This window comes from Halichoeres trimaculatus, unplaced genomic scaffold (genome assembly GCF_033239565.1).
Source record: "Halichoeres trimaculatus isolate MK-OKI-2021-1 unplaced genomic scaffold, fHalTri1.1 fHalTri1_scaffold_11, whole genome shotgun sequence".
NCBI lineage: Eukaryota > Metazoa > Chordata > Actinopteri > Labriformes > Labridae > Halichoeres > Halichoeres trimaculatus.
Genome location: NW_027437189.1, coordinates 34,113,578 through 34,141,530, shown reverse-complemented (window position 1 = coordinate 34,141,530; position 27,953 = coordinate 34,113,578). Strand labels below are relative to the sequence as shown.

The following is a 27,953-nucleotide window of genomic DNA, read 5'->3' as shown; positions in this document are numbered from 1 at the left end:
TGCTTCTGATTTCCTGGAATGGCCTCATACACCCTCATTGCACTACATTGTTATTGTACTCCCCTGCAGTGCAATCATCAGCCCTAATGACTCCCAGTAGATGGCTGCAGCACCAGTTCAGATTTGTCCACAAAAACTTGACAGCTGGGTGCAGATTATAGCTCTTCTACCAAATTTGAAGCCATCTGGATGGGAGGAAAGGCTAGAATAGTGATCGGATCTCTGACTCTGAGTCGGGTCATTCATCTGTATGTCTGTCTGTCTGTCTGTCTGTCGTGGTGGTGTAACGTCTTGTGGTCGTATTAATGGAAAGTGGCAGTTTAAAACTGCATAACAATTTAATTTGAAGTTGCCAGAGAAATGAATTTCAAAAAGATCATCAAAACAAAAGCAGAGGAAGCTGCATGATTATTATTCCTACATTTCAGAAAACACAGCAACTCTTTCAGCCCTTATCATTTTAATACAAGTGTTCAAGCTTCAGATGGGAACAATCAGATAAGGCTAATACAATTATGTTTAACAGTAAGAAATCAGTTAAAAAACATGCTTTTCCATGTTCTTAAGGTCTTTACATATCTACAATAATGGACCACAGAACTTTCAGAAAAAATTAACAGACGGGAGTCATTCTTACTGGGAAAGGTGCAGTGTGTAGAAATTAGAATGTAAGCAACATGGAGCATTCAGATTGTAGAATGAGCCCATAGCTGGAGAAACAACAGGCAGAAAGCTCCATGACAGCCACATCACCCTCTGATAGCTCATGGTCTTCAACAATAAAGCATCAATCCACCTCTGACTGTCAGAGAGAAAAGAAAACTGTCAAACATAGAATCAGTTGTGTTTGTTAGACTATACCATAAACAACAAACAACATAAATTGCTATGGAAATATTATCCATCAACAGAAAACAGCCAACTTCAGCGTCGTCTTTCAGACCCAACTTTTTCGTTGATGACTCCCAGCTTGGAAACTCCACACCCATGTTTACTTTCCTTTAAGTCGCTGTCTGTCCCAGTTTCTCTTCATTCCTTCCTGATTTTTTTGGACCCACTTTTTGGGACCCTTCCATTGGGGTGCCAGACTAAGGTGGGCTTTACACGAGTACGAATTTCTCCGGTAAAATAAACTATTGATCCGGTGATATTGAGACACAGAGACGCATATTTGTCCATGACTCCGCATCTTTTTTGAAAACAGGTCTGCAGGTGGATATCTGCGTATTCGTCTTCATGCTGTAGTTGATATAAACAGATAAGTCCGGAAAAGACAGTGACCTCATAGTACCCCTCCTACTCCCTGCCCCCCAACCCATGTTGTCACACACAACAACAACAATGGCGACAGGCGGACTGATTCTGATATTGTTCTAGCAGCTACAAATATTGCTTATACTATTATATCAACATTTTCTCAGAGAGCATGAACACCACCAGTGCTCATGCAGGGACGCAGCATGTTACGCGAGCATGAGCACTTGTTGACGTGGAATCCGCCTCGGAGCAGAACCAGACGGGCAACCCGACGACAGTTTTGCATTGTCATGTAAATGTACAACTCTATGTACAATACGATGTGTTAACAGCGATACATGTTTTCGATGCCGACGCCAAGATGATACAGGACCTTCCTCGTGTGAGGAGGGCCTAAACCGATCTGATACCAGATAGTGGAGCTACAATACTGCAGACTGTTGATTGGTGGATAGAATGGCCACTTCCTGTGAGACATTTCTCCTGGCGGCATACAGTCTTCTCTGAAACAAAGCTTGATTGTTCTTTGTAACAAAAACCACACGCCATTCACAAAGAAGACAAATTGCTGGATGTCTTCCATCGTTGCTTTTTGTTTACTGTCATGTTTTTTCTTCTTCTTCTCCTTGTTCAAAACAACAAAAGATACTTTCTTCTTCTTCTTCTTCTTCCACAACAACCCACATCCTCTTTTTCTACTGTAAATACAAAATACGCCCCCTCTCTTCTTCCCTGTGTGACTTCCAGGTAGATTTCAGGACTGGGTCCAGGCTCGTACTGGGAATTTCACTCTTTCTGTCGCCTAAATTCCGCTGTAGACAAAAATAGCTGTTAGTAATGTCTGCCTCTGTGAACAGGACCCTCAGTGATGTAAATATTAAAAGTTTTTTCTTTTTTAATTTGATAAAAAAAAAAAAAAAAATGGGGATCATTGTTCACCCATTTTAAAATACTTCACAAATATAAACATTTTATCTCATTTCCACCGTTTCTGTTTGGCCAAATGTTGCCAATTTCTACTTCTTCTTAAATAAAGCCATTGATAAACAGAAGCAAGTTTTCAGCCCTATCCAAGCTCAGGCTTAGAGGTTTTTGCCCTTCATCCTCAGTTTATTATAAAAACCGAAAACCTCCTACACAGCTCAGTAAAGGTAAGACGGCTAAGTGCAGTTTGATAGTCAAACCATCAAACTTTAGCTACACCTGAAGCATATTTAACTTGGTGTTTTAGGAAGCTACCACTGGCAGGGGAGCTATCAAGCAAATAATTATGTAACATGGATTAAGGTCACTCAGCAGATTGACGAAATAGCTCCTAGCCAGCAGCGTAAAGCACCGACTGTGTCAGACGGTGTGTGTCTGAGTTTGTGTTCAGTTCAGCCTCTGAGTGAACTCATCACTCACCAGAGACTGTGCTTCATTCTGTTATTTCCCTGCAGTCTCTCTTCATTTCCTCCTCTCCTCGCTGTATGTACATGAAGTAGGCTAGGCCAGAATTTCCACTCCAGTTAGCAGGCAACATGGACGGAGAGAGACTAATTACATTATAATGACTGACAGTGGAGGCTGGCACCTGGGCGGCTCATTCCTGCAGATGGGTTGGGAGTGAGATTGAACATATATCTACTCTTTTTAATCCCAAAAGTTTAAAAAATGAGCTCGGTCAGTAAGTGACTCCAGGTCATTGCAGAGTTTTGTGTGGATGTGGGTTTATACTCTCCCAGAAACTCTGCCCCTGAGTATCTCTTCAAAAATTCCTCCACGCTCAGTGACTGTTTCCAGGCAGCTCCTCTCTCTGTCCTCTTCACCTGGATCTCCACCAATCTCAGTCCTCGACATGCAATTTTAAGCACGACTTTTAGCTTGGTATTTTTCTCTCTAACAGATGGAGAGAATCTAAACGTTCCTGCTGTTTTTATTAACCCTCTGGCCCTGTAGAATCACGCCATCCTTTCGTCATGATTGTGGCAGAAAATGCCCACCTGCAGAGTAGCCAAGATTAAAAAAAAAAAAAAAATGTTTTTGATAATTTAACTGCATAATGTTTTAACCAATATCTGTGCTTGTCATACAGTATAAAATATTCACAACTTATTTTTTTTAGCCCTTCAAATGCAAGTTTGTTTGCAGAATGCTTCTCTTGGAAAAAAAACCCTGAAAGTTTACATTTACATATATTCTCAATGCCGCCAACATGTTGAAAAACACAAAAACGAAATGAGAGAACCAGATATATACTCAGTATCAGATGTTAAGGCTGTTTATTGTTTAATTGTAAGATGTGCATCAAACTTCCAGCTGCCGTCAGGTTAACTTTCCATTATGACAAACGGCTTTAATCTGACATCAGATGTGACGGGACAGTTAATATAGATATAAATGTATATGCTGGTTCAGACGGTTACATTAAATAGTGATTGTTGTGATTGTTTATTGCATTAAAATGTGCCTGACACTCTGGAAACCTGCCTCTGAGGCTTTGTTGACATGTGCGCACATGTGCACCTGTCACCAAATTACAGCTGCGGAGGGTGCGCTCCGCTTTGCACCGAGAATAGACCAGGTTGGAGCTGGCGAGCTTTCAGCGCACTTTCTGCACTTTTTTTGGCACAAAATTGTCACTGCGCCAACATGAATCTGCTGACCACTCCCCCTGGCGCGCCGTCACACCCATCTCTGAGCAGACGGTCTACCAAATTGGCAAATTGGTAGCGCGCAGCGGTGCGCCACACAAAATTAACACTGCGCGGGGTGCGCCAGGCTTGCGCCCCCTGTGCTGTGCCACAAAATTAGAGCCCTGAAGGGTTTGTACATAAAAGGAGAAAAGGATGAAATATTTTTTTTTATGAATAATAAATGCTATCTGAATTAAGTTTTTATTTGGGATTGTATCTTATTGTTGGACAATAATTAGCAGTATCAGTGTTTTTCTGCAATGATATTTGTTTGTGTAATGATTAAAACACACCAAAACTCACTCTCTTCATGAAAGTGACTAAAAATGCCCACCTCTTGTTTAGATTCTGAAAATACAATAAAAGTCATAGATTTCAAAATATTTATACACTTTCATCACTTGATTTTTTAATGACGTGAGCTAGTAAAATAAATCACAGACCAACATTTTCAAGTGTTGAGTTAATCATAAAAGCAATTTCGTCTATTTTTTTTTTTTTCCATTTTGTACTTCAAATAACGAGGAATGAAATCATGTGGTTTGAATGGGTGTAGATGGGGCACATTTAGGCACTTTCATGAAGAGACATGGTATTTGAAATTAACAGTTTATTTTTGATATATTTTAGGTGCTGAATTTGAAAAATTAAAATTGGAATGGTAACACAGATGCTCTCAAAATTTCAGCCCAGCAGCATTAGCACAGCTAAAATGGTTGCAAAAAAGAAAGTGAAGTGTGCGCAAAAAGCCAGGTTCAAGGTCAGAGGGTCAAACAAAAATCAGCTTGGAGTGATTTATTCACCTGTTAGTCCGGCTTTTAAATGTGTTGCCATCCAATGTGATTTGTTTTCTTTGTCTCACTGCTCAAGGTGTTCACATTTATACAGGATTAACAGTGTCACACTCATAATCCCTCTTGTATTTAGTTCAGGATTTTGAACAATACATGCTGTCCACCCTTCATGCTGAAGTCTCCTCTCTCCTCTGTCAGACTCTCCAGGCCTACAGGTGCAGTTCAGAGTTGATGAGGGCTTCCTGAGGCCAGGAGAGAAGCGCTGGTTTCTACGCTACCTGGCCCTTCACACCCTGCACATCGACATCTGGGACAGCAACTCGCTGCTTCTCATTGGCTCCACTGCCATTGAGCTGAAGGTAGAGAACTGAGGTTTCCTTAAACAAAGAGCATCCAGGGATAAAAACACCAAAAAACAAACACAAAAGGGGAATAACAGCCTGTTTACCTTGACATTTAACTCCAATGTGGTGCATCTATGCCAGGGGTCAACAACCTTTTCTATCACAGGAGCTAATTCACCCCATCTAACCTTGGTTGAAGTCATTTTACAGCCACAAAATCTACTTTACCTTCATAAGGACAATATGGTTTGTACAATTCAGTAAATAGTTTTCATATATTGAATAGTTATCTAAAAAAGAAGTTATTTTGACTCATGGAATATTAAAACCTACACAAAGAATACTTGATAACATATGTTGATGATGTCGCTGAACTCGTCATGTTTTGTTGTTTGTATGTGGCATCCATCCACACAGAATTAAAATCTGTATTTTCTTCCAGATTAGTCTTTTTGTAGATGTAGTTATCTTCCCAGGGCTGTAAAACTTGAGGTTAGCCACAGGTGCATGGAGAGTTAGTGGGCTATTGATGTTGTAGGAGGTGAGGTACAGTGGTGGCAGGCTTTTAAGAAAGATGTGGTGCATTTTTGGGGTTGTTCCTCAAAGTTGTTCCTATTCCTCTGGTCCTGTTTCTCCATTTCTCCAGCTGAAAAATGTTTTTCTTGATCTTCTCTCAGTCACACTGTTCGCCAGGTTTATTGCTGTTTATGAGTGGTAGACATGTGCGGTTAGAATTTGTTTGATGGGGTTTCCCATCAGGCTAGGCGCTACCCAAGTAGCTGCCTGTTGCAGCAGCTCTCTCGTCTTTGTCCGTTTCTTGTAATTTTTTTGTCTCTTTTTCGTAATCTTTGTATTTGGAGAGGATCATCACTTTGTATGGTTCATTGTCGGTCACGGACACCAAACTTTTTGTGGCTTCGGCGATATTTTTTTACTACTTTTCTCCTGTGTTTGTCTGGAGATCCTACATGTAACCATGGCTGCATTGTTTACATGCAAAATTAGCTGTTAGCAGCCTGTAGCATGTCAATGCTAACTAGTGTAAGGCTTGATGATTTCCCTCGAGCTGAGGAGGAGGAGGTGAGGACGATGTGCTGGTTCTCGGATGTGAGCTGGGAGGTGACGACGTGGACCTGTCCTTCCATCCATCCTTGTTGGGAACGTGGGATCTAGCTCCGGGGGATGGACGAGCTAGCTGTGCTAACCCAGCGGCATCGTGCTGTTCACGGACGTGCCTGACGGAGCTGACATCGGACGCCGGCGCCACATTGGAGGAGCTTCGCCTGCTGTGAGCAAACAGGATCCAGGAGAAAGAGACTGAACAGACTGCTGGGGAGGCTCAGTCCTGGACCCTGTGGAGGTGGAGACTGGCTGGGCTGGAGAGTGGTGGACGAGTGGTGGACGGGATGTCGTCATCTAATTTCTTATGGACTTTTTTTTGCACTTTCTATACTCTTTCTTACTTTTGTTTTCTTAAATGCTGCGGTGACTCCTGAATTTCCCCTCGGGGATAAATAAAGTATTTTCTATTCTATTCTATTTCCCAGTAGGTTCCTCTTAATTATGATGTTATCTGCACCTGTGTTTCTTTCAGGGTATTATTAGTTAATTAGATGATTATTTGCAATTGTGCACGTGGGTAATGCTCCAGCCAAACTGGCCGTTCCAGAGCAGAACATTTGGAGTAATGGTCCCATTTGATATATATTGTGTTTTATTTATTCTTTTTTTTTTTTTTTTTTTTTTTTAATTATTTTTATTATTTTTCATTTTTAAACACAACAAAAAGAAGAAACAATAACCTTCTGTCCCTCCCCCCTCCCTGCTGCACCAGTGGATCATGACCAACAGGGATACAATAAATAAACAGAAAAATAATTTCTCTCAATTTAGACAACAACAGTGTATAAATGAATGGGTAAAAAAAAAAGAAAATTGTTAAAATATTTCTAAAAAAAAAAAAAAAAAAAAAAAAAGTGTGTGTGAAATTTGAATTGTATTTAATATATTCTGTGGATAAATTTTAGATCTCCACTTGAATAGATTCAATGGATCAGTGGTCTGCAACCTGGAGCTCTTTGACTTCTTTGCAGCGGCTCTGTGTAGCTTTAAAAATAACTATTGTTTGAAACAAAGATTTTTTTATTTTTCTTACAGAGGGTATTGATAATTAACAACACTGACACTAAATAAAATCCATCACTTACTCTTTAACAGCTGTTTGATGAACTCCAACATTTTACCACACACATTTTGGAAGGATGCAGACGCAGAAAAGCAAAGAGTGAATCAAACTTATAAAACTGACAGCAGTGAGATTAGATTTAATGCTCTTTTAGGTCGTTAACCTGGCTCATACATACCACTGATCCATTTTTATTTCACCCTTAGAACAACAGTCATTTTTCCTCACTAACAGCTGGACATGCACACCGGCCCTGGACTTTACGTTAATCAGGTTTTCATAAAATAAAAAACACAGATGTCCAAAGAAAGTAATTGTAAGGGGACCAAACAAGGCTTATCTGTTTTAAACATTATTTATACAAACATTAATGATTTTGTTTATGAAGGATTATTATTATTTATTTGTTTTTAACTGATTTTCAATTTACTGATATTGAAAACAGACTCAGACCATTCAGTGATCACCTTGTTTACTGTGTCCTCAGAAAATCCATGTTTGCATTCAAACTCCTAAGGGAACAAAAGAACCATAAAAATGGCTTTTTCAATGTTGATCTTTTTCAATCCTGCTATTTATCTATCAGCTGGAAACCTGAATTATCAGCATGTGGTGCCTATCTCCAGACCATTTTAAGTAAACACCTGTATAAATACCCTTGCTAGTTAGCACATTCATGTTTAACAAATGATGTATATTAATACATTTTCCCCTCCTGTCTCCACCCCTTTGTTACACCCACCAGTACCTATTGCGTCAGGGAAAATCTGCAGTGCAGGCCCTGCATGAGGTGGAGGTGCTGACCACCGATTATGTGGGAGAAGACCCTCTGCTGACGACTGCAAATCTGGGCCAACGGTCCACCGTCAGCCCTGTCACGGTTCACACCATCATCAGGGGCCGTCTGCACATCCGCACAGGCAACATAGGTTAGTAGACTGACACAATTCTTGCAGCTGAAGAGCACAGGATGCTGTCGTCTGTGCAAAATCAGAGTTTTGCGCACCCCTGTGATGAAACCAGAGAATCTGATTTAAATCCATCCCTGTGCTTGCTGGGATTGAGCATGGTTCAGTATAAAATTATGGGATAAGAACTGTTGGGACTGGCTAAGTAATTGCATCACTAAAACCAGGAGATAAATGTTAGGTAAGCCAGGGAGAGGAGACCTTGTATTTGTTTGGCTGTCAGGGGGAAATCCAGTTTTCAATATCCTCTAAATCTCGTCTGCTCTTAAAAAATTTACAAGGCTCCTCTCATATTCAGGTCATATTCCATTTGGCGCCTCAGATTATGAAGTAATGTTGTCTGTTTACCCTCATTGATGTGTGGTGTTGGGAAATGACAGTGAATCCCCAGAGCGGCTGCTGCTGTTGTTGAAAGTTACCTCTTTTTTTTTCTTTCAGGTGTGCAGGCATGCAAAGCAAACACTGTGCCAAAATGAAATATCTTGATGTGATAGTTCCACTTCGTCTAGCAACTGAGCACCTTTCCTCTTCCACTGCACTCATCCAATTTGGGTCTTGCGTGCCCCTGCGGCGCGATGGCAGCTGACGATAGCTTCCTCGCCATTTATCAACTGTTGAAACGATACTTTCCCTGGTAGATGATACATCATTCGACAGGCCTCAGGAAGTCGGTTGCCATTGTTGGGGCTAAATATGCCAGCACTTATCACTCAAAGCAGGTTGAGCACACTAGGTTATTGGATGTGCTTGAGAAGGGAGGGAGAGGTTTGTGTCTGGCATGTAAATTCCAATCAAGGCTCAGATATCCATCAGACGCCCTGGCAGACAGTCAGAATCAATTTGTGGAAGAAGGACTCGCAAGCACTTTTCTTTGTTTCTGCTTCCATCTGTCGCTGCCTTTCTCACATTCGCACTTCTCGCTTTGCTGTTTATCACCGTCTTCCTGTTTTCTCCTTTTCATCTATTTACCTCTCGCCATTCTATCTCATTACTTTCCCTCTTTCGCTCTCTGTCTTTCTGGCTGTTTGTTTTCTTCCTGTATACTCTGTGTTTCCCTTTTTTTCCCTCTGCATCTTTCATTAAGCTGTAATAAATCAGCGCTCTAATTTGGAAGGTGGTAAAGGATGTGAAGCTGGGTCATTAATGCCTTAGGGGGAACACACCCACAGACAGATGGATTTCCTGTATTAAGACTCTGACAGAGATTTGATGCAACGAGACACTGGAGCAGGCTCCAGCGCACGCACGTGTGCACGTCAAATTGTCACACAATCCAAAGAGGTGTGCGTCAGTGCAGACGTGTGGACAGCGCGGTGTAGCCGAGCGTGGACAGGTTGTGTGATGAGGCGGGGTGACAGATATGAGAAGTGGACAGGTAGAGTATATCAATGACATCATGCCAGAAGCCTGTAACTGACATTTCTGTGGTTTTCAAGTTCAATAGAGGGATTACATGGATTTTCTATGGATTGGAAAAATTCTAGTACTCCTAAATCCCCAGTGGATGGACACAAAAATTCACACAGTGTGATCTGAAAGGCAGGCTGTATTTCTGTGTTGACACCGCGCAGAAACAGCTTCTGGATTTCAAATTGAGAGGTGAGGGGAGGTTGAGAGAAAAATGATCTGTGATACCGACTGTGAGTGTGAGGGAGAATTCTGGCAGTGGGACAGGATTAGTTCAGTTTCTCTGAGGCTAAACTTACAGTATGATAGGCTCTTGTCATTTAAATTAATGTGCTTTTTTAATTCATTAAGCACAGAATTATTGTATGAAAACACTGTTCAATGAGATCCATAAATTCTGGAATGACTGGGGCATTTCATTTCCTCATCTGTTGCTTTGATGGAGTCAGACTTGTTTTTCATTTCTCCTCTCTGTTTGTCACAAGATTCTAATCTTCTTCTGTCTGATTTGTGTCTGTTAATATAAGCGCTCTGTTTTTTCTTCAGCATGAAATGTTCTTTACCAGAAATCCCACTGATCTTTATAATGGTTTCTTTAAAGGGGCTGTGAGGAGTTTCTCAGTGATCTTGAAAACGTTTCCCTCCTAGATACATGTCTGATCGTAATCTACACTTTCAAATGAGATTATCAGCGCCAATATATGATATTTCTAAATCCAATTTCTCAGCTTCCCGATTGGGTCAGACAGGACCTGAGTCTCTGTGACAACACTGAGAAGAGAGATCTGTGTTTTTCTTGGTGAAAATGATTTCTGTGATTAATTTTGTAGTGATGGTGGACACTGGAGCACTAACTGTCAGACAGAAAAAGGACAGAAGAGTAGAAGAAAGATAAACAAGAGAAAGATAGAGGACAAGCTAAAGGTTAAAACCAAGTGGCAACCTCCAGTCTGGGAATATGAGACAATGCGGAAGTGCTAAAATCTGCTGTTTCTGGAGCGTTCGCTTGAGGCTGGTTCTGGGGGTAGCAGAAGTCACATACACACCAAGCCAAAAAAAGCCATTTTCAAAGCAGAAATTAACCTATTTACAGCCTGGTTCAAAAAACGTTAAGATCGGGAGCTCCCCCAATCAACGGCACAGCTCAGGGTCATGTGACCGACAGGAGCCCTATGGCTGTAGGTGAAGTCCTTGCTAATACCAATATGGCCGCTATAGCGGATGTGCTTCATTTTCCGTTTCAGAAACAGACGGGTGACATCAGCAAGACTACGTCCATGTTTTATACAGTCTATGGTTAAAACACAGGGGTTAAAGGCTAAATCTCTGGGTTACGGCAAAAAAAAAAAAAAAACAGTCTACAAGCTAGAATATGAGCTGCATGAGTTAAAGGATAAAACCAAGCTAAAGGCTAAAACATGAGCTACAGGCTAAAACACGGGTTAAAAACTAAAACACAAGCTACAGGCTATAACATGAGCTAAAGGATAAAGGACTTAATTAAAAACATGAGCTAAAGACTTAAACACAAGTTGAAGGCTAAAACATGAGCTACAGGCAAAAACACAGGCTAAAAACTAAAACACAAGCTAAAGGCTAGGACACGAGCCAAAGGCTAAAACAAATGGGCTTAAAGCTATGGTCTACAATCTGAAACCCAGTTTGGTTGATGAGACACATTTGAAAAATGCAGCCTCACTCACCCCTCCCCTCCGTGTTCCAAGATCCCGCCCCCCCAGCTCATATGGCCCTTCTTCACCTCCTAACAATACGCCCCCTCCGACAGAGCAAGAAGCCGGCCGGCAGAAAATGTAACAAACAAGACAGTCATCCTCCTTGTAACACACAGTGGTAGCTTTTTCAATTAGACCGGTGCGATCAAAACCATGAATTAGCCGGTGAAGCAGGTCTGGCGTTGCCAATGCCAGCTGATCAGAGCAGAGCCGACTGTGGGCGAGGCTTTACCTTTCTTGGCTTGTCTTCACCAGCTCAGTTTACAATGCTAGAGATGTGTGGCTAACTTATGCTAAAATCTATTGACAGAGCCGACCCGTTCTGACCAGCAGCGTTCAGTCATTAGCCAGTACAGGCACAGACTAACCAGAGTTATTCAGCTGATATCTCCCACTGTGGTAAACAAAGTCATTACCTGTTCAACAGAAACTCAGCTGTCTCAGCGTCAGTCTTCATCTTTTTCCACTGATTGTACATTTCTCCAATATTCAGTCTCTGTTGGCACCTGTATCGCTCATAATTCTTCCTTGCTTCAGCCTTTTCCTTGAAACTTTTTTGTTTTCTTCCCTTCCCTGTAGAGGGTAACAGTAACAGCTTCCTGGTCTCTCCATGACGCTTCAGTAGCTGAGCAGCTAGCTGACGTGAGAGGGGTAGTGGGGAAGGACGAGGTGGGACCATGGGCATGATGGTGCGAAGCGAGGGAGACAGGGTATTGGATGGACTCACAGACCAATCTGAACTGCATATGCCATGTGCGGTTGGGATTGGTCAACTAGTATGCAGCTTTGCAGCGGATATACTGGATGGATTTTTTTCGTTCTTTTTGGTCTTTATATTGTGTAGATTGGACCATAGGACTATAACAGCCCTATAAACGATGTTATTAAGATGTACAAAGCTTCCAAATCGTACACCATAGCTTTAACTGTTTGTGCTGATGTTCATTCCAACCCACATGTATCCAGCAACAAGTTGTCTTGAACAAAGAAAAGAAGAGTTAAAACGACAGGGGGGGGCACAACTCCGGGCCAAAGGTGGCGCTACACTCCACCTCAAAAAGATAGTCCTTACAGTCCCTTTAAATATCTCTCTAACCAACATTCTCTGCATGAGTGTAAGAGAGGAAGGAGTTAGGGTCAATAATCCCCTTCATTCTCTGCAAGATGGCACTAACTGTGATCACATCAGCATGGTGTTCAGTAAATGTATAAGTTGGATAAAACTAGGTGATCTAATTAAGCAATCATAATGTTTCTCATCTCCTAAAATAACTGCAGCCTTGACAACAGACTGCTATCTTGTCTGAATTTTATTTCTCGTATAAAATTTCTCTCAGGCAGGCTGTCATTTATTTAAACTTCTTCCTGAGAACTCCTCAGAATGATGCTGTCTGGGTAAAGTGAGTGGCAGATTGTCTTTGGGACATGGAAAAAGAGAGAAAGCCCAAACAATATCTTCTTTAATCTCCCCTGAAGGTGGGATTGGCAAGTAATTCAATAAGTGGCAGGGCCATATATGCTGTCAGGCTATTTTAATCAATCTGTGAAGCTGGTTTTATTAATTTCATCATAAAAGACCAGAGGAAGGGGCTTAATCAGAATAATTGATAGTCGTAAACCTGTGTCTGGATCACATGGGGTTTGGTTTTGCTGCTGTATAAGGTGTTGAGGACTTGGAAAATTGCATCAGCACATGGAGGAAGTTGAAAATCACACTAACCTGCCTGCTCGTGCCATGAATCTCACCATGAACACAGTGGAAATCCACTCAGCTCTATCGATTGATATATTACATCCACCTGAACCAAGCTGCAAAAGAAAGGTAAAGGCAAAAAGAGAAGAGACATCAAAGTAGGACGTTTGACCCGCTGAAAGGCTCGGCAAGAGTTCATTCCTCAGTAGCTGGTAGCATTCTTTTGTAACACCTGTGGCTCGAGGTAATGCTCAGAGGCAGCTCTGGAGAACTTCTGTTGTTTGGACACCAGGCAGAAGTTGTGTCAGGAGGTCAGACAGCTTCAAACCCAGCTCAGACAATCCTGATACAGATCTGAGGGACAGGTCATGGGGTTGAAGGTGTACGTTCTGCAGTTTCTCCAAGACTGACAGGGCTCAGTGTCATTCTTTGGCTGAAGGTCATTAAGAAGTTATCTGGCTTCACTAACACGAGCCAGTTCATTACCTACATGTACAGTAAAACACTTTTAGGAATGCAGGGTTATAATAAACCAGAAACAAAAAGGAAACTTTTTCAAATCTGAAATGAGGAACTGTTAACAATTCATTTGGACAGATAATTAAAGGAAAATTTAAAGTCGTTCTTATCAATATTCTGAGCCACACACGCTAAACACAGTTGGATGTTACAGGCAGTTGGAAGAACTGCTAAGTTGGTGTGCAATCATCTTGAAAATGACTTTGCTGACATTGCATTGACCATACCAAGCACGCTTTTGTTGTCAGTTCATGTATGTGTAGAATTTTGGTATGTTCACAACTTAAAGAGGAGGTATTCTGCTTTTCTTAAGGCTTTATATTGTCTCCCTTTCTCCACTGTGGTAGCTTTACCTGATATACAGTTTGAAAAAAAACAACAACATACACTCTAGTTTTTGTTGTAGCTGCTGTCTCTTTGAAGCTCCCCGCCTTTCCCTTTTGCTGGCCAGTTCACTAGAGGCTTGTCTTGGGCAGTATTATTAGCAGACCTTGGTGTTTGAGGCCTGCCCTTCCAACGTCTTACATGAGCATGGACTGTTAAGAAAACCCAAAACATTACCAACATTGATTGAGTGCAGAAATGAGGTCACCATAAAAACTGCTCCCCAGGGTGACTGACTCCAAAACTCCTTATTCATTTGAATGGGGTCAAACTTTAAAATTAACCTGTTAGAAATGTTTCTCACATTTGTAATCTGTGGTGATATGAAGATGTTATCAGGTTATTGTGTTCCAGTCCTTTTTCTTTTTTTAATAGTTTTTTTTTTCATCAGTTATAAGTTGTTAAAAACAGGGTTTTACGTTACATTTTCCAGTGATTGACAGCTTACATTTTTTTTAAGTTGTTTTCAATGGTAAGATATGTTGGGAATGAGAGCCAAAAAGAGATTAGACTTTTGAAAGAAAAACAAAGAAATTGTTTGTCAATTCACTCCACTCAGATTCTCTACTGTGCAGACTCTGGCTGCACAATGATAGGGGTATTTTGACTTTTAAACTGTACAATGCTAGAAGGTGAAGCCACAATGTCCATTCTATAACCAGTGCAACCTTGACTTTCACAGGAGCTATTTTGCCTCAGCTAACCTGAATTTTAGTCATTTTCAAGCCACAAAATTGACTTAATCTTTGCAATAAAGACAATAGAGTGTAAAAAATTCTAAATATCTAAATGTCTAAACAAGAATTTTTTGGATTTCCAAAATTTTACATGTGATGTCTTAGTTTTTTTTTTTTTCAATACATTTGCAAATATTTCAAAATATAAATGCAATATGCAAAAGTTCCACAATTTTTGAAATTTTGCAAAACATTGTGAAAGTTTCAAAACACTTTGAAATTGCAAAAGTTTGCTAAAAATTTCAAAACGTTTCGAAACTTAATAGTTTTTTTTTTCTTTTTTTTTGAAGGAATACTTGCATTTGATAAGATATATTGATAATGTTGCTGAACTCATCGTTTTTTGTTGTCATGTTATGTTTTGCCACATATCAAGCATGTTTATTGAGCCAGACCATTGGCGGTTACATGAATCCATCCACACATAAATTAAAATCTGTATGTTCTTCCAGATTTGGCCTTTTTGTAGACATAGTTATCTTACCTTGGGCTGTTGATATTGTAGGAGGTGAAGTAGACAGTGTCAGGCTTTATTGACAGATGTGATAAATATTTACTGTAGTTTAACAAAATGTTAACACATAATTTTATCTAGTGTCAATGTCCTAAATCATCAATGCCCTCTGTAAGAAAAATAAAGTTCTGTATTTCAATTCTACATAAACTAGTCAGGAGATCCATATGTGGTTAATTCATCATTTCAGCAAGCCTCATGGGAATCTTGTGGTAATTTGTGACTATCTTATGCTTTTTGAGTTAAAAGTGATCATTTGGAGCAGTTTACAGACAGATTCAGAGATTTATACAACAATTGAATACACAGTAGTTTGAAAATGGTGTGACATCCAGTATTGCTGCTTAATATCTAGGTTTAAAATGCTATTTCTCAGCTTACTGATCTGGTCAGACAGGCCCTGAGTCTCTGTGACAACACCACACCGGCTGACAAAGTTTAGCAGTGAGAAGAGAAATCTGAGTTTTTCTCTGCCGAAAACAAGTTTTGTGATTAATTTTGTAGTGATGGTGGACGCTGGAGCTTAACAGTCAGGCGGTAAAAAGGACAGAAGAGCAGAAGAAAGATAAACAGGAGAAAGATAGAGCACGAGCTAAAGGTTAAAACAGGGGCTAAAGGATAAATCTCTGGGTAAAGGCTAAAAAAAAAGTCTACAAGCTAGAGCATGAGCTAAAGGCTAAAACGTGAGTTAAAGGATAAACCAAGCTAAAGGTTAAAACATTAGCTACTGGCTAAAACAGGGGTTGAAAACTAAAACACAAGCTACAGGCTATAACATGTGCTAAAGGTTAAAAACTAAATGTTGAAAACATGAGCTAACGACTTAAACAAAAATTGAAGGCTAAAACATGAGCTACAGGCTAAAACACTGGCTAAAAACTAAAACACAAGCCAAAGGCTAGAACACAATCCTGGCTGTTGATGATGTAGGAGATGAAGTAGACAGTGTCAGGCCTTTATTGACAGATGTAATAAATATTTACTGTAGTTTAAAAAATGTTAAAAATACAGTAAAGTAGCATTACCCCTCTTGAAACAGCACTGTTTCTTAATAGAAACTGGTGTTTTGAATTGAGCACATTTCCTCCTTTTTAGACTGTTTTTAGTCCATAGCACATTTGACATAAACTAGGCCAATAAGGGTTTAGTGTGCAGGATTTGGATTGGGCAATATAAAGTTCATGTCAAAAACAAACAATAATCTTTAAAAATGTAAAATAAAACAGATCCACCTGTGTCAGGAGATAAAACCCATTGATATGAATAGTTTTGCTGACTTAGCTGTGTTTGTATCGTTTTTCATAACTCTCACTTTCTCATGTTTCTTTTAGTCCGTCCACACACATTCACACTCTCACACTCACAGACACAACACATGTTTCTGCTTCAGCTCTGAGAAGACAGATTAGAAGCTTCTCCAAACCTCACAGTGCTCTTCATCTGCAGCCGCCTGATAAGCTCTGGAGAGACAGACTGCTGCAGCGGAGTGGAGCAAAGAGAATCCTGCCTTCAAGCTGCCATGGGTGGAACTAAATATCGGTGAAATTTACCTAACAATTAGTTTAGCTAGGTGACCTCCCTGAGGGATGCACATACAGTATTTCCCGCTCATTAAAAGGTCCTGCTGTTGGCGCATTAAGGCCCAACTTTATCAACCTTGCTTTAAGCCCTGAGGTGAGGGGGATTCTGCTTATTCTGAAAGGTCAGTGGCCTGGAACAGGGAGGCAGGAGAAATCGAATATTGCAGACTGCTTTGAAAACCCCCAGGTGCTTGCTCCCATTTGTTCTTGGGGCCAGTAAATCAGTGGTTTGTTGTGGCCTTAACCTCAAGAACTGCCAGCAGAGCAGAGGAGGCGGGCAGGTGGGGGCAGTGCCGAGTAGTGTTATTGTCATGCAACAGAGAGAGGTAGTCAATAAATTTGATAGAGTTCAGCCCCCTGGCACTTTGTTCACAATTACTCTTCTCCACACAGACAACAGCGAGCAGCAGAGGCTGTGCTCTGTCTGCTCTCTCTGCTACACGAACCTGGAGGATCAGCTTTCCCTTCGCTGATGAGGATCATCAGCTTTGTCTTAACAACATGCCAGCACAGTTAGGGATGGATCGTGTTACACAGAGCAAGACGTACACGTCAACTTGGATTAGCGCAACAGTAGCTATTATCTGATGACGCTAATGATGGCTCCAGTGATAGCTGATTAATTAAAATGATGGAATGATTAAATCAGAGGGTCAGAATCAGGTTCATCATCGTTACGTTTGTTTTATTCTGGGCTAGCAGCACTTGGGGCTCATCTTATCTCATCCCTGCAGCCGTTATGTTTAAATATATTCATCATCAGAGCATTTCTCCAAACAAAAGAAAGCTGGTTGAAAGGCCTATAATGAGACTTTGGCAATGAGATCTCTATGGCTTTCTTATTGATTAGATGTGTTTATGTAACAGCTGAAGTATTGTCTTCACAGTAATAATTTGGAAATATTACTCAAACAAATACATTCGCCTGAGCTGGGTGGCTAGGGAAGGGTGATGGATGATACAAGGAATGCTTTGGGACGGCAGACACCTCTCCCATTAATCTGCAGAACTGCACTGTCTGTGTCTGTTTGCATGGCAACATCAGCCCCCCCATTACTCATTTAGCTGCCACCCATTATCAGTTTGTTTATGAGGGACTTTGCCTCTAAAAGATTTGGATGGTACTTTAGCCTCCCCTTCTCAAACCCTCACAAGCTCACTGAGGTGTCAGTTCTGGGCAGTAAAGCCACTAAATTGCTGTACTCGCCGTTTTTCAAATAAAAGCATCCCAAGTGAGGTATCCTAGAGCCTCTTAGAAAACTCTGAAACTTCTCACACTACAATTAAGCTCTTCAGTCGGGGATGTTGTGATGTTCCTAAGCTCAGTAACCGGTGGCAGTAATGGAAGCACTGTGTCAGAGTACACTATCATTTTAAGAGCTGTAAACTTTAGTTTTAATTTCTTCTTCAGTCAACTGTTTTGAAGTACATGGTGAGTACAGGCCCCGGTGTAACTGTAAACTAAAGAGCAAAACAATCCCTCTGACCTGTGGTATTTGCAAGAGCTTCTGCCGAGATGGTACATGGCTGTAGGCTGTGTTTGCAGTTGAGACTCTGTGAGCAATTATCTGTCACACTTCCATTACTGGGCATTCTGTGTGTAAAGCATTGTTCAAAAGAATAAGCAAGTCTCTCCCAGAGCTGCTATCCGTAGGGGCTCTGCAGAGGGAGAATTAATGTTCGAAGAAAACCTAATATCGACCATCATTCACTGTCTGTGTACAAGCACACCCTGGAGTGTTTACTTATCCACTTGCCTTTAAAAAGAGAGGGAAAATGATGATTTTGCCATTTAGGAACAGAAGGGGAGACAAATAAGGCTGAAAAACAGAAGGCAGTCTGGTTGTAAAGCAGCAGGCTTTGCAGAATAACCCCAAACTGTCAGCTCAGCCATCTTAACAATGACATAAAGCTATTGTAATGACTAAACTTATTATGTGCAAAACAATCTGAATATCCAAAGCTCAGTAATGATGTGGTCAGTCTCCGGCTCTGCATATGCTCGTGGCTGGTTGCAGTAGATATTTATTCATCTAATGTTTAATTGTCTCTGCCTCCCCGACACGAAGCACACGGCCAAGCCGGACAGGAGCCAAAACTTACCATCAATCAGCGTAACACTCAGTGTGGCAGGCGCTCTGTGTCCAGATTTCTCTGGCAATTTCAGGCCACTAATTAACCACTGCAGGCTCCCATTCATTTATTGATCCTGCCTCAAGTTTCCTAATCCAGGGTTTAACCTGGAAACGGTCCACTTTGGTGCTGTCTTTAGTGAAAATCTTTTGTTTCTCATTTGACTTCAAACAGATCTTTGGCCTGAATGCTGATTTTTTTAAGGGAACTGTCCAGATCAGGCTTTGGATGTTTGGCATGAACATTCAAGTTCTGGCAAACATCCACGTCACGAGCCTCTGCTTTTCTTTGAATTCAGTGATTTAACAAGGAAATGTACAGTTTTCATAGCATCTTTTAGATCTGATGATCGATGCGAACCACCTAGAATGGGCTAAAATAGTTTGAGGAATAGAATAGAATAGAACAGAATAGAATAGAATGTACTTTATTTATTATATAGAGCAAAAATTCCAATAATGTGTAGAATGATATAATAAGTGTCAACAAGAAATGAAATGTTTAGTGCTCCACACTAGCTGGGTTTCTGCTGTGCCCCAGCATGCACTAAACATTAATGTCTGTTGTGTTCATTTAAAGTTAACAGAAAAGGCTCCAAAATGGCAAACAGAGCATGGACAGCCAGTCCATGTCATGAAGCACAGACATCCGGTCTGTGCCATGTGCAGAGCACAGACAGTCAGTCTGTTGGATAGTCTCTTGGGGACTATCCGACAGTCTGTGCTCCTGTGCAGCCACTTAGGCCCCGTTTACATGACGCCAAAAATGGTCAATTCCGCAAACATTTTGTTGCGTTTTGGCCTTCCATTTAGACGAGACCACGTTGCGTTTTCAGTGAAAACGCAAACTTTTGAAAATGCTCCCCAGAGAGGAAAGATCTGAATCCGCTCCTCCATCCAGCTCCGTGTACACACAGAGCGGAGCGTCTCAGGGTGAAACGCTGACGTCACCGCATGTGCACTCGCAGTTTCAGGTGAAGGCTCCGTGCAGCCACATTTTCAGTTGAGCCATTCCGGTCCAGTAGGTGGCGGTAATGCTCGTTATGGTTGGATTGCCGACCGTCTCACACAACAAAACGGCAGAAAAAGAAAGAACAGAAGAAGTTACTTGTCCTCCTGGAGTCGTATGTACGCGGATCGTTTTCACGCCGTCCTCATGTTAACGCAGGTGGCTTTTGGAAACGCAAAGGAAGAATCTTTGCGGGAGTCTCCGTGTAAACGGGGTCTTAGTGTTCAGCAGGGTCTTCTTGCTAACAATTCTGGGTTAACGGTGCAGATCAAAGAACAGTTTACTGTAAAAACAATCATTGAAACCGTGGGTGAAGGGGGAACCAGCATTTATGGGCTACCTTGTGTTTCAGGAGTGTTTTGATGAAAGGGTCTGTTTCTTGATATTTCATCTTAAGGAATGTTAAAGAGAAAAATAATAATCATTCTTGTTATCACTTCAGTTTGTTTTGGGGTGTTAATCACACATGAATGTGCTAACACTCAAAGATTGCACACTTAAAGTCTGACTTTAAACAACTCTTTAACAAAATTTCAGCGAAAATTAAAGGACACCAACAAGTGTTAAGTTGGTGGTTCAGTGGTTCAGTGGAATCTTCTTATTCCTGTAGAGTCACTGATGGGACAATAATGTACACCAACTTAGTGTCCATTTAAAACCATTGTGGTGTTAATATTTTACATCGTGAGATTTGACTGGGTGTCACTGTTGTAGAGTTAAACTTTTAACACTTTAAAAAGTGTTAATTTAACTTTTTTCCAGAGGTTCCCACATAAACACCAGAGCAGTGTTAGATTTAACTCCCAGGATGTTAAATTATGCCATTTCAAATTTGCAGTGAACCACGAGTGAGGAGGGAACTGCATTTATAGACTACGTTGTGTTACAGAAGATTTTGGAAGACTGGGTCTGTCCTTTCACATTTCTAATGTGAATTGTTGAAGAGGAAAAAAATAGTGTTCCTAATATCACTCTAATCTTTATTGTCTGAATACCATAGGGGTACCAATGGAAGAACAATGTGCACCAATTTAGTGTTACTTTGACACCATTATGGTGTTATTTTACATTGTTAGAGTTGACTGGATGACACTGTCACAGTGTTAAACTTTTAACACTTTGAAAAGTGTTAATGTAGCACTTTTTCAGAGGTTCCCGTATTAACACCAGAGCAGTGTTAAATTTAACACTAAGGGAGTTAAATTTAACCACTCAGATTTGCAGTGCAGGGTCCAGGACTGAGCTTCTTCAGCAGTCTGATTAGTGTCTCTCTCCTATGTCCTGTCCACCTGTCCACTCACAGTAGGTCAGATCCTTCCAGTGTGGCGTCCTGTCCAGCCAAGTCAGTGGAATGCATGATGCTACTCTCTAGCTTGTCCATCTTATAGAAGATAGAACATACTTTCTGTCATGACAGACAGTTCCTTACATCTTTCTGATGTTTGTCCATATTCAAGGTTTCTTTTTATGGTTTGAGACCAGAAAGAGGAGATATGACGAGAAGGGGAGGAAAGTTAACAGAAAATGTACCAAAGACTTACACAAGAGTTATTTTAAGAAGCTATACCAATGTAACAATCTATACTTAATTTCAATACTGGCTTCACCAGCTGGATTACGTTTGAGCATGTGCGTCTTGATTCCATGACACACTGCAACAGTCATACTGACCTTTTTTTTTTTTTTTTTTCTACAGCATAAAGAGATAAAACACTTCCTCCAAGTTTGTTTACAGACAATGATTGATTCAACATGCAACTAGTGTATATAATTCAACAGTATTGTGGTGGAAAACAGTCAGTGAAAGGAAATGTAAAGAGACTGAAATGTCTGATCTTGAAATATTACTCAGAGTTCATTAGAAGGCTTTTGATGGAGGCTCCTGATTCCTCTGGTAGACCGATCTGGAAGTGGGCCAAAGACAATATAAGAAACAACATGCGTACCATGCATGTTGATTTTCTCAGACACTAAAGGGAATACTAAATACTGGATTTCTCTTCTACAGGCTGCCCAGTGGACCCCGGCAAGCGAAGGCCAGCGGACGCCATGCCAACTCCCTCTCACATCATCGCACCTCAAGGGGTCATGGGTGGTTTCAGAGGTGGAAGCCTGTCTTCCAGAAACATCCTCCAGCTTAATGGCAAGCACTTAAATCTACAACCCCTGGGTCCTGTCTGTACTAACATATCATTTACCTTCACTTTCCATGTCAGTGTGCTTCTTGTGTTTTTGATGCTTCATGTGGCTTCACTACGTCCAAACATACATAGGACATACATATGCATACACCCATGCATATGTATGTCCTTGGACATGAATTAGTGTCTTTATTTGGGCGGGGACTTTGCTCCTGACTTAATCAAGCCAACCAGATCCATTCCCCATCCTTCTGTTGGCTGCACTTCTGAACCACTCAATTTTCAGCCTAATTGAGCTTGCAGAAGCATCTCTGGTGGCTCGCCACAGCCCTGTTTGCATTTTAGTGTGTGTGTGTGTGTGTGTGTGTGTGTGTGTGTGTGTGTGTGTGTGTGTGTGTGTGTGTGTGTGTGTGTGTGTGTGTGTGTGTGTGTGTGTGTGTGTTCTTGAGTCCAAGTAGAGGAACACACACACTGGGGGAAAACTTTTTTTCCTCGAATTAGAGAAGCCACCACCAGTCAGCTTGTGTTTATTTGTGAATTTGTCCTTAAAATATGGACCACAACTCTAATGCTCTCTCTCTCTCTCTCACACACACACACACACACGCACACGCACATGCACACGCACACACACACACACACACACACACACACACACGCACACACACACACACACACACACACACACACACACACACACACACACACACACACTAAGAGTAAGCGTCACATTAGAAGGAATTTGCAAATAAGGGGATAATTGCTCGTTAGAAAGAAAGTCTGGCAGGTCTAGAATAATATCACGCCCTAAGTAGCAAAGGCCTTTTAAATGCTGTGTATTGTATGGATGAACATGTGCTCACCACACTGATAAGAAAACGTGTATGGCATGAACAAACAAACATGTGCTTAATGACTTCATACATACATTTGATCCACATGGTTTTCTTCAACTGTTGACATTGTTCATTCTCTGCTCTTTTTACTGAGCAAACAGCTTCCCTCCACTGTTTGCTTTGTTACTCACCTATCTCAGCTCCCCCCTCCACCCACCATTCCCCCCTTTCTCCACTGTTCTCTCCAACACAAACTCCTGTTGCATTTGAACATACACTGTACTTAATTGCTTTCACCGGAGTCTAGTCACCACAGTAAGCTTCACTGAGACGGCGCTGTGGGAATGTGTGTGCACATTTAGTCACACTCCCATCTGTCCGTCTCCAAACTAAGCGATGTAGCCAGACACTATCTGGTCAGGTGATTGGCAGTCGCCCCAATGCCTCTGTGATAAGGTGACTTTGGAAAAATGTCCAGGGATTAAGAGTGGCACTGGGAGAGGGAAACAATAGGAGAAAGGTATGTAGTGAGATTTATGTGTTAATTTGGGGTGTTACACAGCTATTACTGTTAAAGACAAAAACAGTAACTGTCTTTGTTTTTCCTCTGCACATATTCCTAAAGTGTTTATCAAGTGATTATTTTAGTAGTGCTGTCAGGTGATTAAAAAAATGAATCTAATTAATTACAGGATTTGTAATTAATTAATCTAATTAATCCTATTTTAATCATATATCTGCTTAGGGTCCCAAAATAAAGAATTTGAATTCCAGGACATTAAAATCACATTAAAAGACATTAAAAAACATTTAAAAATAAGGTGGGAATGTATACAACACATTTTAGGTAACCTGATGCTTAAGGAACACATGAAAAAAGTGTTATGGTTCTATCTTTACAAAATCTACACAGTCCTGCACCTAAGATAAGCTGATTTGATTTTTAGGACGTTTTTTGCTTCTGTTCACATTTTTACTCGATGTGGACTCAATTTTCACTGCAATATGAACTTCTATACTTCTATGAGGTCAGGAGAACCAGGGCTAAAGGCTAAAATCTGTGAGGAACTATGTACAAAACACTTCATTCACTTCATTTTGATCAAAGAAAAGTGAAGTATCTTCTGTTTTACATGCTCTGAACACACAAACACGTCTCATTGGTGCAGAGCAGCCCCAAGCTGAAACACGACACCAGGAAGATGGAAGCAAATTTTCAAATAATTCTTTAGATTTAAATACAGAACATATATCGATCATTCAGGGCTTGTTTAATGCAGTAAAGAGTGTAGAATTGTCTGTTTTTAAAGGACGTGTGAATAAACGAGTGCAGTCTGCAGTCTCCCAAACATCACTCTCGCTTCCCCCCGGTTTAAAGCATGTTGCTGATGTCATGTGTGATACATTCAGGGACCGTCGGAAATTTGAAAATCTAACGAGAACACCACTTTTTCCAAGTAGGACAAACGGTTTGAAAATGCCAGACATTTGAAAATAAATGCGTCTTTGAACGCCTCGCGGGTTTGGGATCTAGATGAATCTGCTTTAATTTTTATATTGCGCTAATTTGCTGTCTAATTAATTAATCTAATTAACGCGTTAAAATAACAGCCGTATTTTTTAGAGATACTTCTAAAATGATTGATTCCTTTTTAGCCAGAAGAAATATTTTTGATTTTAATGGTTTGTAATGTTTGCCAAAAGTGCTGAACTCAAAGCTACTGGAAAAAATAAAATAATACAAATCAACCAGTCACATGGAAGAGGCAAAAGAAAAACACACAAGCAAGTAAACAACAGACCCACCATAGGACAACAACACGTGGACGTATAAATAACACGAGGAATTCAGTCTGACACGAACATCTCCATCAGGAAGTATCAACCTCATGCAGCTTTTTTCCACTACGGCCACTTTAAGTAGAAATTCAATGTGAGGGTTTCTAGGTATCACAATTTGTTCAGTGTCTTAAGGCAAAACCTGTCCCAGTACTTTCTCAAGATACTTTCATTGATGCACAAGCTGAGGTTGTCATTTTTTATTTTTATTTTAAACTTTTATAGCTTTACAGCTCCAATATATACCTAAAGGTACACTGAGGAAAACGGTTCATATCAAAGGAAGAAAAGTCTAATCATGCAGTAAACCAACCCAGCATACTCATAACTCATGGCGATTTTTAAGAAAGGCATTGTAAAAGAAACTTTAAGTTGCTTCCAGACTTCTGGCCTTTAGTGAATAAACACACAGTGTATCCATAATGCTGAAAGGCAGAGGTATTGAGGTGTCGTGGGTCTTCCTAGAGCTGTGGTGTAATTAAGGAAGTTTTCTCATATCTGTTTGAACTTAGCTGCTTTGCCCAACAACTCATTTCTGATCCTCTCCACAAATAAGATCCTCCAGATTTCTGTAAGCCAGCCTCACACAGGGCAGTCCCTCTTTGTTCCAGACTTGTAGAATTACTTTTTGTGCGATTACCATTCCATACTGAACTGAGGATGATTTCCAATGGCTTAGAGCTTCTAGTTGTTGTGACCAGCTGAGGACAGCTGTTCCTGGGATTTGTTGGGAGATCGTGTCCATAAACTTTTGAAAATCAAAGACAAATTTCTGACCAAACTTTCTGAGCTTCACACAGAACCAACAAGATATGGGCCAAGGTTCCATCGACTTGTTTGCATTTAATGCAGAGAGCAGAAGATGGGAAAAACGAGTGTAGCTCTGTGTGTGAGTCATGACGTCAGTATTGATAAGATTTGATTGATACTAATGACATTATCAAATCCTTGTGAATTTTTTGTCTACAAAAAGTCAGCTTTCAGATTTTCTTTGTCATTTTTTTTTATTTAGTTATAAATAAATAGATAGGACACATGACACTCTCTGTATTTAACCATGTGTGTCCACAAATGCTTTAACATGTTGGAGGTGTTGCCACCCTTGCGTGATATTACAGCATTGCACGAATTGCACTTTGCTTTGTTAGCGTCCTTTTGGTAAGTGAAGCCAAGATTTTTGATTGCTCATGTCACATGATGTTGATGTCCAGTTTGGCTCAGGTGTAATGTAAAGAATTGACAAGGGAATCGTTAAGCTAATGGGTAAAGGTAAATGATGTCAGTGGATCAAACCATTTCCAATGGATTCTTAACAGGAACCAGTTATTGATATCCATCCCTGCTCTTTTCTGAATCAGGTGATGTCCAGAGTTAAATGAGTTGGAATAAGTACCTTTGTGAAGTTTATCTCTTATCTTACATCCTCCGTTATCCCTGCTCCTATCTCACTCACAGATGCTTTCAGGTGCTGCATAGACAAAGCGGTCTAATCCAAGAATACACTTATAAATTTGGACCAGTTTTTTGAAATCAGGCGCAGAGACTGTGGTCTAAAAGAAAACTTGAAAATGTTTTAATCAGGGATGTTTCCTTTAACATAATTCCAGAGTTGAAGATGTGGAAATTTGATGACTGCAATGTAAGTTTTCCTTTGAGTTGAGCAAATGTAGAGAACACCTTGTTAGTGTGCAGGTCACTGATGTTGATTAGGCTTTTCTTTCTGCATACTGCAAAAAAACAGAATCTAACAATGAAGGGAGAAATTCAAGATTCAAGAAGCTTTATTGTCACACTAGCACATGTTTACACATGAACAGCAGGAAGTTTCACTTTCAAGGTCCTGTTTTTCAGCTCGATAAATATCGAAAAAAGACAATGTATAAGAATAGGATAAGATGTGATTTTAAGAGCAAGTTAAAAAATATTTAGAAAAATATGACTAAACATACAATGTACAAATTATGAAAAATACAAAAGTAAAGACAGTACACTAACACAACAAAGGGGGCTGTTTGCTACATGTAGTAACCTCTGGAGAGGAGGTGCCGTAGCATCCTGCTCCATGTCTATCCAGGATTGCTTCTCTAAGCTCTCTGGCGTATACATCTTGCCACAAGGCCAAGTTTGTCAAATGTTCAACCTCTACATCAAGGCTGCCATTTACAGTCTTGTTTGTCCATGAATAAGTTTGCAGCTTCCAAGTTTGTCGAGTAATCTGATATCTAGGTTGGGTCTTGACAGTTTTATTAAATGCTTCACACTTTTCTGTCAGTTCTAGAAAAGTATCAAAGCACTGATATAAGTGTATTTGTCTGAGCAGGTAAGAAAAATGTCAGTGGCTGTTATGTGATTAATCCGTTGCCCTGCTAAGGTGGGTAATATTTCTGATGAGATTAATATCAAGCTTGAACACATAAGCCCTATCTCCCTTTTCTGTCTTATCTAATCATCCCTGTGTTCATCAACTAATGAACGAACGTGCGGCTTACTTCATTTATCTGCTCTGCCCCTTTCATTAAGATTTGTGGCCACTTTTAGTAAGTCCAGGTTTATCTGGCTTTACGCTGCAAAATGTACTCCATCATATTAAGGGTGAAGCTGTTTCAAGATGACAAACATATAATGTGAGCAGCTCTGAATTTCAAGTTTGTTCAAGTGATCGTTGTTTAACGGATGGGATTAGGCAAATTCTCTTGTCAGAGCTTTTAAATGGCTTTGGGAATTAGCATGATCCTATGGATGGCGATTTTCTTTAAATCCTCAACCAAACTGCAATCCACCTGTTCATTTCTTTAAACACCAACTTTACAGTTTCCAGACAAACTTTTATGAAACACCCTCATGCCAAACGCAGTGATTGAAATATGTTGTGATATTAGTCCAACAGACCAATTAAGATTTCAACACAAGTAGACATTAAGCAGCATTTGGCAATAAAAACTTCCAAAAAACTCCAACACCAAAAATTAATTTACAAATCACCATTCTGTTGCTCCACGTAGTGTCAAATGCATGGGACCAAAATTGACACGCGACACAACAGAACTGATAATTTCATAATACCAACAGTAGAGTGGAGAGCTACACTGTTACAATTACACTGATTTAGCACAAAACCAACGTATTATTAACTACCCATACAAGAAAATTATAATGGCTTCCTCCATTTATGAGGCCCATAGATAGATAGATAGATAGATAGATAG

General features: G+C 40.4%; 1 protein-coding gene across 1 annotated transcript in view; it reads left to right on the top strand.

The window, feature by feature from the left end:
- Positions 1–27,953, top strand: part of nphp4 (nephronophthisis 4) — a 370,059-nt gene that overhangs the window by 278,891 nt on the left and 63,215 nt on the right. The window contains exons 16-18 of the mRNA XM_074682340.1: positions 4,925–5,085; positions 8,001–8,184; positions 21,940–22,074. Coding sequence (XP_074538441.1) covers positions 4,925–5,085; positions 8,001–8,184; positions 21,940–22,074 — 480 coding nt within the window. The remainder of the gene's footprint in view (positions 1–4,924; positions 5,086–8,000; positions 8,185–21,939; positions 22,075–27,953) is intronic.